The sequence below is a fragment of the Bison bison genome, unplaced genomic scaffold, assembly GCF_000754665.1.
Source record: "Bison bison bison isolate TAMUID 2011002044 unplaced genomic scaffold, Bison_UMD1.0 scf7180017864180, whole genome shotgun sequence".
NCBI lineage: Eukaryota > Metazoa > Chordata > Mammalia > Artiodactyla > Bovidae > Bison > Bison bison.
The window spans coordinates 1,874,924-1,886,477 of NW_011494752.1; the positions used below are offsets into that span (position 1 = coordinate 1,874,924).

The 11,554-nt window shown below is 40.8% G+C and overlaps 1 protein-coding gene across 2 annotated transcripts in view; it reads left to right on the top strand.

Annotated features, from left to right (window-relative positions):
- The first annotated feature begins 6,910 nt into the window (after nt 1-6,910).
- LOC104990477 (keratin-associated protein 4-9-like) overlaps nt 6,911-11,554 on the top strand; it is a 15,616-nt gene continuing 10,972 nt past the window's right edge. Inside the window, exon 1 of one of the 2 annotated variants that reach the window (XM_010842562.1) lies at nt 6,911-7,294. In XM_010842562.1, the coding sequence (XP_010840864.1) occupies nt 6,911-7,294 (384 nt within the window). The remainder of the gene's footprint in view (nt 7,295-11,554) is intronic. The other variant, XM_010842566.1, reaches the window with a different exon arrangement.

The following is an 11,554-nucleotide window of genomic DNA, read 5'->3' on the forward strand; positions in this document are numbered from 1 at the left end:
AATCGCCAGTCCAGGTTCGATGCAGGATACAGGATGCTTGGGGCTGGTGCACTGGGATGAGCTGGAGGGATGGTATGGGGAGGGAAGTGGGAGGGGGGGTTCAGGATAGGGAACACGTGTACACCCATGGCGGAAGCATGTTGATGTATGGCAAAACCAATACAATATTGTAAAGTAAAAAAATTAATTAATTAATTAAAAAAAAACAAAGATCCTGGAGGGAACTTTCTTCTCTTAGAGCTGGGACTTCTAGATGCACAGAGCCCACAGACATGGTGAAGGAGGCATAAATTCCAGACCACATGGATGACTGGGAGTGAAGATGAGTGGGGTGACCCTCTTCAAACTCTGTGCTGTATTAATGTATTCTAATGGGAGGCCTTGGGTACAGATTATAGGTAAAAATTTTAAGAAGGAGAACACAAATGATGTCTCTCCTCAGTGATGTTTTGATTTTCATTGAAAAAAATTCAATGTGCTATCTGTAGTAATTTCCCATTATGGTTCTTAACCGATGTTCTGTGTTTCATCCAAGTATAGCTTTTGGTTTTGATATTAGAGTCATCAGAAAGAGTAAAGAGAATTATCCATTTTTCCATTTAAAATTGCTCAAAGTTCAATGTTTCAAATTCAGGATCATTTTTCTCCACTATATGTAGGGTACCAATTATTTTTTAATATTTTAGCTGCTTCTGCTTCCAATGTAAAATAGCTTAAGGAGGTGGGTCTCAAACTTGTCTGCACAGTAAGATTCCCTGAGAAGCTTTAAAAAATTCTGACACACACCATACACCAGACCAGTTAAATCAGAAGTTGTCTGGGCAGAAGCCAGGCAGCAATGGTTTTTAAATCACTCTTCAATTGATTCCATTATGCAGCCTGCTTTGTGAACCACTGGTCTTTGGCTGTGATTCTCTTCACACTTCTTTATAATGATGACATACCCTGCTTTTGCAGCTGTTTCAAAAACAGGTTTCTTAATCTCCCGGAAATATATAGGAAACACTCCCCCTAGTAATCAAAAACTCTCTTATGTTTCATTTCCCCCTAACATCTCACATATAACAAATCAAGTGAAAATCTCTGTCCCCCATACACCATGTTACCTGACAATATAATTATTCAAATGTATCATATACTTTAGTTTTGCAAACACAAGTTTATAAAATAAAAACATATGAATCAAGTGTTTACTAAGAAAATTTATTGTGATAAAAATATTCCAAGGGACCTCCCTACACCAATAGTGGGGATGTAATTTGGTACAACCACTATGGAGAACAGTATCGAAGTTCCTTTAAAAAGTAAAAATAGAGCTACCATGTGATCCAGCTATTCCACTTCTGGCAATATATCCAGTTCAGTTCAGTTCAGTCACTCAGTCGTGTCCGACTCTTTGCGACCCCATGAATCGCAGCACGCCAGGCCTCCCTGTCCATCACCAACTCCTGGAGTTCACCCAGACTCACGTCCATTGAGTCAGTGATGCCATCCAGCCATCTCATCCTCTGTCGTCCCCTTCTCCTCCTGCCCTCAATCCCTCCCAACATCAGAGTCTTTTCCAATGAGTCAACTCTTCACATGAGGTGGCAAAAGTACTGGAGTTTCAGCTTTAGCATCATCCCCTCCAAAGAAATCCCATGGTTGATCTCCTTCAGAATGGGCTGGTTGGATCTCCTTGCAGTCCCTTGGACTCTCGAGTCTTCTCCAACACCACAATTCAAAAGCATCAATTCTTTGGCGCTCAGCCTTCTTCATAGTCCAACTCTCACATCCATACATGGCCACAGGAAAAACCATAGCCTTGACTAGACGAACCTTTGTTGGCAAAGTAATGTCTCTGCTTTTGAATATGCTGTCTACAGAAAATCATAATTCAAAAAGATGCATGTGCCCCACTGTTCATTGCAGCACTATTTACAGTAGTCCGTACATGGAAGCAACCTAACTGTCCATTGATGGAAGAATGGATAAAGATAATGTGGCATATAATATTTAATATTATATATATTACCACAAAGAGTCTGTCTGCAATGCAGGAAACACCAATTTGATTCCTGGATCAGGAAGAGCTCCTGGAGAAGGGACAGGCTACCCACTCCAGTATTCTGGCCTGGAGAATTTCATGGACTATATAGTCCATGGGTCACAAAGAGTCAGACATGGCTGAGCAACTTTCGCCAGAAGGTATATATAGATATATAGATATATATAGGTACATGTCGGAGAAGGCAATGGCATCCCACTCCAGTACTCTTGCCTGGAAAATCCCATGGACAGAGGAGCCTGGAAGGCTGCAGTCCATGGGGTCACTGAGGGTCAGACACAACTGAGCGACTTCACTTTCACTTTTCACTTTCATACATTGGAGAAGGAAATGGCAACCCACTCCAGTGTTCTTGCCTGGAGAATCCCAGGGACAGAGGAGCCTGGTGGGCTGCCGTCTATGGGGTCACACAGAGTCGGACACGACTGAAGTGACTTAGCAGCAGCATAGATACACGTATGTGTATGTATATATATATACACACACACACATATATATGGGTATATAATGGAATATTACTTAGCCACATACAAGAATCAAGTGAATAATGCCGTTTGCATTGACATGGGTGGACCTGGAGATTGTCAACTGAGTGAAGTAAATCAGAGGAAGGCAAATATCACATGAAATTGCTTTTATGTGGAATCTGGGGGAAAAAGGTACAAATGAGCCTGTTTACAAAACAGAAATAGAGTCACAGATGTAAGAAACAAACTTATGGTTACCAAGGGGGAAGTGGGGAAGGATAAATTGAGAAATTGGGATTGACATACACACACTGTATTGACCTAGCCTGTTGCTCAGTCGTGTCTGACTTTTTGGGACCCCATGAACTGTAGCCCGCCAGGCTCCTCTGTCCATGGGGATTCTCCAGGTTATAATACTGGAGTGGGTTGCCATGCCCTCCTTCAGGGGATCTTCCCAACTCAGAGATTGAACCTAGGTCTCCCACTTGACAGGCAGATTCTTTGCCATCTGAACCACCAGGGAAACCCAAGAATACTGGATTTCCTTGTCCCTTCTCTGAGGGAAATTCCTGACTCATGAATTGAACTGGGATCTCCTGCATTTCAGGCAGATTCTTTACCAGCTGAGCTACCAGGGAAGCCCATACACACACTACTACATATAAAATAGATAACTAATAAGACCCTATTGTATAGCACAGAGAACTGTACTCAGTACTCTATAATGACATACCTGGGAACAGAATCTAAAAAAAGAGTGGGTATGAGTATGGATAACTGATTCACTTTATTGTACAGCAGAAACTAAAACAACATTGTAAATCAACTATGCTCCAATAAAAGTTAATGAAAAAACATGGCAAGGTATTTCAGTTCAGTTCAGTCATTCAGTCGTGTCTGACTCTTTGCAACCCCATGAACTCACCAGGCTTCCCTGTCCATCACCAACTCCTGAAGCTTGCTCAAATTCATGTACATCGAGTCAGTGATGCCATCCAACCATCTCATCCTCTGTTGTCTCCTTCTCCTCCTGCCTTCAATCTTGCCTAGCATCAGAGTCTTTTCCAATGAGTCAGTTCTTCACATCTGGCCACAAGGTGGCCAGATTATTGGCCAGCTTCAGCATCAGTCCTTCCAATGAATATTCAGGACTGATTTCCTTTAGGATGGACTGGTTTGATCTCCTTGCAGTCTAAGTTACTCTCAAGAGTCTTCTCCAACACCACAGTTCAAAGTCATCAATTCTCCCATGCTCAGCTTTCTTTATAGTCCAACTCTCTCATCCATACATGACTACTGGAAAAACCATAGCTTTGATTAGACAGACCTTTGTTGGCAAAGTAATGTCTCTTCAGTGACAAACAAGATCAAACAACCAACAGGGAGGGTCAAACAACCAACAGGGAGGGAACACAGTCCTACAGATCAGACAAACAGGTTAAATTTTTAATGAGCATGGCCCTGTCCACCAGAGGGATAAGACCTGGCTCTACCCACCACCATCCTCTCTTGCACAAGCCTCTTAGACAGCCTCATCCACCAAAGGGCAGACAGCAGAAACAAAACCTACAACCCTGCAGCCTGCATAATGAAAACCATAGTCACAGAAAGTTAGACAAAATGAAATGGCAGAGGATTATGTCCCAGATGAAGTAACAAGATAAAACCCCAGAAAAACAACTAAGTGAAGTGGAGACAGGCAATCTTCCTGAAAAGAATTCAGGATTATAATGGTGAAGATCATCCAGGATAGCAGAAAAAGAATGGAGGCAACAATTGAGAAAATGTAAGAAATGTTTAATAAGATCTAGTACTCTTGCTTGGAAAATCCCATGGGCAGAGGAGCCTGGTAGGCTGCAGTCCATGGGGTCTCAAAGAGCCGGACACGACTGAACGACTTCACTTTCACTTTTCACTTTCATGCATTGGAGAAGGAAATGGCAACACACTCCAGCGTTCTTGCCTGGAGAATCCCAGGGACGGAGGAGCCTGGTGGGCTGCCATTGATGGGGTCACATAGAGTCAGACATGACTGAAGCGACTTAGCAGCAGCAGCAGAAGAACTAAAGGACAAACAAACAGAGATGAGCAATATAACAACAAATGAAAAATCAATAGCAGAATAACAGAGGCAGAAGAATGGATAAGTGACCTGAAAGACAGAATGGTATAAATCACTGCCACAGAACAGAATGAAGACAGTTAAGAATGTCATCAGAAGATGACCAACTTGTCTGTGTTTGCCTGAGACTTTCCTGGTTTAAGCATTGTAAGTCCTAAGGCTTGGAAGCCCCCAAGCCCTGGGCAAATAGGAATGATTGGTCACCCCTCCATGAAATTAATTGGTAATAGCTAAAATGCAACATTGGTACTTCATCAGTACAGCTCCTAATGCATCAATGTTAATAATTCTCACAGATTATATGCCAAGCTAAAGATGCTAGACAGAAAAGAGACTACAGTATATATCTTTTGCTTGAGTTTCTAGATCAAAACTAATCTGTGGTGAAAAATATTAAAACAATGATTGTCTCTATAGATGTGGGAAGTTTAATGAAGTGACTTGTGGGAACTTTCTGATGTAATAGAAATGTGCTCTATCTTGGTAGGTGTGGAGGTTACATGGATGTATCCATTTATAAAAACTCATCAAATAACACGTTAAGATTTGTACATTTTGATGTTTTACCTAAAATGTAATAAATTGTAAAATAAAGTTAAAAATATTGACTAGATATATTTATTCATGAATAAACTTCTGTCATTACCAAACTGTCATGTTGGCTAATTTGCCTTCAGCACAATTTTTTTAGTTAAATTACACTACTATGAACTCCTTTGTTGTTGCTTTACTATACTAAATTATTACAATTGTGTGTGTGTGTGTGTGTGTGTGTGTGTATGGTCTTCCAAGTAAACCATAAATTTCCTGGGAGGTGAAGTATATTTGCAACATCATTACGTTTGTAATAACAACTGGCAACATGTGTCTCTCAGATAATCCACTCAACAAGTCTGCTTGGTACATAAGGCAGGAACTTGATATAGGCAATTCCTCAAAGCTTAAATGAACCGAACAAATCAGTAGATCCCAGAGTGTGATCCTTGAATCCCACATCAAAATCATCTGGGTGGCTGTTGGAAATGCAGAACCTCAAATTTAACCCTGCAATTAGAAATTCTGGGAGTAGTCTCATGCATACTTAGTCACTCAGTCATGTCCTACCCTTTGCAACTCCATGGACTGTAGCCTGCCAGGCTCCTCTGTCCATCGGGATTCCTCAGGCAAAAATACTGGAATGGGTTACCATACCCTTCTCCAGGGGATCTTCCCAACCCAGGGATTGAACCCAGGTCTCCCACATTGCAGGAGGATTTTTTTTTTTTTCACCACCTGAGCCACCAGGGAAGCCCTGGTAGTCTCAGCCATCTTTAATAAGATATCCAGAGGATTCTAATGCATTCTCAAGTTGGGCTATCACCAATGGAGGATATGTAGAAATAAAGTTGAATTTACTAAAGTTTACTCACATTTCAAATTTATACAAAAAAACTTGTTCTATAGATTTCCCAGCTTTGGAAGTAAGTTCTGAAGACAGCCACACTCTGATTAGTCAACTTTTTTTTTTTTTTTTTGCTCCACTGAAGAAATATTCTTAATTAGGAATGAGGTAAAAAATAAAAATGAGGCTATGTCTTACAGAATCTAAGAGACAAGCTGGAGAGATATGACACAAACACTTAAGATAGCAAAGTAACCACTTAATCAATAATGTGACCTAGTAGTAGCAGGAACCATAAATTATCTGCCGGGGTTTTAGAATATCAAACATGATCCAAAGTTTGAAACATCCAAGGAAATCCATTCCAGTGGCATAGAGGTCATCAGTGTCATACACATAGAACTGTCCCGTCATCACTGCTCAAAAATGACCCACAGAACAGGGCCTTTTTCTCATGTCCCATGCAAGGTGCCATGCTGTGCAGATGGGATTTCTGCATTGGTCATGGGAAGAAATATACAACAAGAAATATGATTTCCCAAATCCCATCCTGGTGAAAACATAGGAGGGGAGAGGAGAGAAGAAATGTAATTCCAGATGCCAAATATCACGTGATAGCCCTCTGTGGAGGACAATGACACGAGTGTGGGCTAGAAGATGCCAGTGGGTGTGAATCAGAGGAAAAGCAGATTGGATAGAATTTATTGTACCTAGAAAAGAAATTTTGTTTTGAATAAGATTAAGTCATGAAATAGACAGCCATAATTGTAAATTCTGATAATTACTTAAATGTATGTAAACAAAAAAAAAAAAAAAAAGGAAAACATTTTGACAATTAACTGGAGAAATTCACTCTCCTGGAAACCCATCTAGAATCTCCACCCTCTGACACCATGGTCAGCTCCTGTTGTGGCTCCGTCTGCTCTGACCAGAGCTGTGGCCGAAGTCTCTGCCAGGAGACCTGCTGCCCGCCCAGCTGCTGCCAGACCATCTGCTGCAGGACCACCTGCTACCGTCCCAGCTGCACTGTGTCCAGCTGCTGCCGCCCTGTCTGCTGCCAGCCCACCTGCCCTCGCCCCACCTGCTGCATCTCTAGCTGCTGCCGCCCCTCCTGCTGTGGGTCCAGCTATGGTTCCAGCTGCTGCAGGCCTACCTGCTGCATCTCCAGCTGCTGCAGGCCCCGGTGCTGCCAGTCTGTGTGCTGCCAGCCCACCTGCTCCCGCATCTCCAGCTGCTGCCGCCCCTCTTGCTGTGGCTCCAGCTGCTGCCTGCGCCCAGTGTGTGGCCGGGTCTCCTGCCACACCACTTGCTATCGCCCCACCTGTGTCATCTCCACCTGCCCCCGCCCCGTGTGCTGTGCTTCTTCCTGTTGCCGAATCTCTGCCCATGATTTTTGTCATACTAAGTATGTCCTCAGAAATCATATAAAATGTGTTGGAGCCAGCCAGTAACTGGGGAATGGGCACAGTGGCCAACTCCTTCTGATTTGGCCTTCAGAGTTGGTGTTCAGTTGTAGGAAGTGACAGATGAAAACATATTTGTCATATGATTTTAACTCAGGCTCAAATACATCTATTCTTAGACCAGTAATGTCTTCATCTGAAGTATACAGATTGTGATGATCTCATATGACATTGTTTTTATATGTTCTTAATAAACACCCATTTCCCTAATACTGAAATCTCTTGATTTGATAAAGATACAACGTGTGTGTGCATGTGTGTATGTGTACATATCTTTCTCACTTTACATTAAGGATCATCTTGCTTCAAATGAAGGAGAGTATGTTCAGGAACAGTTACTTACATTAGGAGTCCTCCTCAACCTACCTCAAGTCCTTTTTTCTCCCTCTTCTTTCCTTTCCTTTCTTCCTTTCCTCCCTCTGTCCTTTGCTCCTTCCTTCCTTCTTTCTCTCCTGTCTTCCTCTCGAAACACAAGACTTTTTCAGAATACTAAGTATACCTTCTAAATCCAGATTTCTGGAAATTAATAAAGATCATGGCAATTTTTCCATAAAAATTCAAAACTTTCTAGTAAATAGATGCTCAAAACTTAAGTACTTCCAGACTAAAACCCCTTTATAATGTTAGTTTCTCATACTTCTGAGATTTCTCCACCTTCTTGTTGGTTTTATTCTTCCATTTTAGGCTTTCATCACCTTCCTTGGTCTTACTTAAGAGTGCATGGGCCCTTAAGACTGCATGAGTCTTTGAGACTTAACTTTCTCATCACCAAAACTCAAGTAAACACGATCCTTCTTAGCTGTGAAAATGTGTCAGAATATATGCAATAGTACTATTTCTACACAACTCTAAGAGTCTATAAGTTTTGTTTCATAATCAGAAGTATATTAAAAACATTTTAAACTCAAAATTTGTTTATATTACCTGTGCTATATTTCTAAATAGTGAACATAACAAAGAGTTTATTATTAGTTCTAGAAAACATTTAGATGTTAACAGACAAAATGGATAGAAGCTGACAGACATCATGTGGGTTTCACCCCAGTGTAGACTGGGAGCTATGTTCTTAGTTTACCATAGAAATGTCTTATACACATTTTCAGATTCACCTTTTTCAACTTACACTGAAATGTTTTGCAGACAGCCCTCTCATTTCATACACTGCTGCTGCTGCTGCTGCTGCTGCGTCGCTTTAGTCGTGTCCGACTCTAGCGACCCCATGGTCTGCAGCCTACCAGGCTCCTCCGTCCATGGGATTTTCTAGGCAAAAGGACTGGAGTGGGGTGCCGTTGCCTTCTCTGCATTTCATACGCTAGAATTGACAAATGTTTTCTCGTCCTATGTGTTTTTCTTTGATAACTGCTAATTAAAGGATACAGACTATAGCTTTAACATTATGCTTTATTAGTTAGTGCTAAATCAAAGAATGGAGGTGTACACTGTCTTTTTCAGTATTAAAATATCTAAGGCTTATAATTTCCTGCTTTTACAACAAGAACTGGGTCACAATGGGAATGAGATGGCCCCTGTATCTGGATAATAAAAGGACTATTTAAAAAGGCACAGATAGAGTTTAGGGAAAGCAGCACAGAATAGCTCAGCACCCAGGACTCATAATAGCAAGGAACAGCTACCCCTCATCCTATGCAATGACTTGGATGAAGTAGCCCAGGAGTGGCATGTGAGACTTCTTAGGGTTGCTCTATACAGGCACTTAATGTACAACAATTGCCACCAGGGAGAGTTATAGTGTTTTAAAAGATCCAAAAGTGACACAGAAGATATTGTAAAAGTAAAAACCATGAGATAAAATTATGAATCAGAAAGTGTGGCTGGAGTGATTATTCTGTGGTCCAGTCAACTTTATCTTAGGATGGATTTCAAGTGAATAGAGCATCCACTAAATGTACCCTTCACTCATCTCATTTGGCCATGCTAATCCTCTGTTTGGCACTGTTCAAGCCCTTCTAGATGGAAAATAGTAAGCAATAAATCATTTCAGGAAAGTAACACAACTCCTGCAACAAGCTCTGCTTCAGGAATAGCTAAAGCAAAATCATAATTCCCACAAGCTCCTTTAATAGTCCTGTCTGGTTAGTATGTGGGAAGACAGTTCTCAAAAATTAACAGTAGACTTTCAAGGATAAAACAAGATGCTTCCTCTGAACTGTTCAGATGTAATTTATATACAAGAATTTACAGGAAGCACAAGTCTAACAAGACTAATATGTCATCACAGTCTTGGATAGTGTCTTCTTTAAAATGCCAGCCTGAGAGTCCACCCAGGTTCAATTTATTTTCTCATGGCAGGGAACCCAGTGTACATTTACTGTTTTGCCACATACAGATATTTGAGTTAACTAGCATATTACCCAGAGAAGGCAATGGCACCCCACTCCACTACTCTTGCCTGGAAAATCCCATGGACGGAGGAGCCTGGAAGGCTGCAGTCCATGGGGTCGCTGAGGGTCAGACACAACTGAGCGACTTCACTTTCCCTTTTCACTTTCATGCATTGGAGAAGGAAATGGCAACCCACTCCAGTGTTCTTGCCTGGAGAATCCCAGGGATGGGGGAGCCTGGTGGGCTGCCATCTGTGGGGTCGCACAGAGTCGGACACAACTGAAGCGACTTAGCAGCAGCAGCAGCAGCATATTACCACAATTTTAGACTTGAACTTGTAGCCATTAAGATCAAATTAATATTATATATATTAATATTCTAATGCATGAAAAATCATTAATGAATTTTAAAAAAGAAGTCTAAAACTAGACACAAATACACAAGAGAATTTAATATATAAAACCAATACAATATTGTAAAGTAATTAACCTCCAATTAAAGTAAATAAATTTATATTAAAAAAAAACTCATTACCAAACCCTCCCCCCAAAAAAATGATATTAATATTTTCAATACATGGGGGAAAATATATTACTTAATGGTGTTGGGCTATGTTCATATCAGATTCAAAAATGCTTAAACTGCATATTCTATATCTGTATAATACCTAATAGACTAGTTGAGGTATTTCAAATTCTAAAAGATGATGCTGTGAAAGTACTATACTCAATATGTCAGCAAATTTGGAAAACTCAGCAGTGGCCACAGGACTGGAAAAGGTCAGTTTTCATTCCAATCCCAAAGAAAGGCCATGCCAAAGAATGTTCAAACTACTGCATAATTCCACTCACCTCACACACTAGCAAAGTCATGCTCAAAATTCTGCAAGCCAGGCTTCAACAGAACGTGAACCAAGAATGTCCATATGTTCAAGATGGATTTAGAGAAGGCAGAGGAACCAGAGATCAAATTGCCAACATCTGTTGGATCAGAGGAAAAGCAACAGAGTTCCAGAAAAACACCTACTTCTGCTTTATTGACTATGCCAAAGCCTTTGACTATGTGGATCACAACAAACTGTGGAAAATTCTTAAAGAGATGGGAATACAAGACAACCTGAACTTCCTCCTGAGAAATCTGTATGCAGGTCAAGAAGCAACAGTTAGAACCGGACATGAAACAACTGACTGGCTCCAAATTGGGAAAGGAGTTATATCAAGGCTGTATACTGTCACCTTGTTTATTTAACTTATAAGCAGAATACATCATATAAGCTGAGATCTTAAGCAATCTTAAGCATCATATAAGCACAAGCTAGAATCAAGATTTCTGGGAGAAATATCAATAACCTCAGATATGCAGATGAAACCATCCTTATGGCAGAAAGCAAAGAGGAACTAAACAGCCTCTTGATGAAAGTAAAAGAGGAGAGTGTAAAAGCTGGCTTAAGATTCAACATTCAAAAAACAAATATCATGGCATCTGGTCCCATCACTTCATGACAAATAGACTGGGAAACAATGGAAACCATGAAAGACTTCATTTTCTTGGGCTCCAAAATTACTGCAGATGGTGATTGCAGCCATGAAATTAAAAGACACTTGCTCCTTGAATGAAAAGCTATGACCAACTCAGATAGCATATTAAAAAGCAGAGACATTACTTTGCCAACAAAGGTCCATCTAGTCAAAGCTATGGTTTTTCCAGTAGTCATGTATGGATGTGAGAATT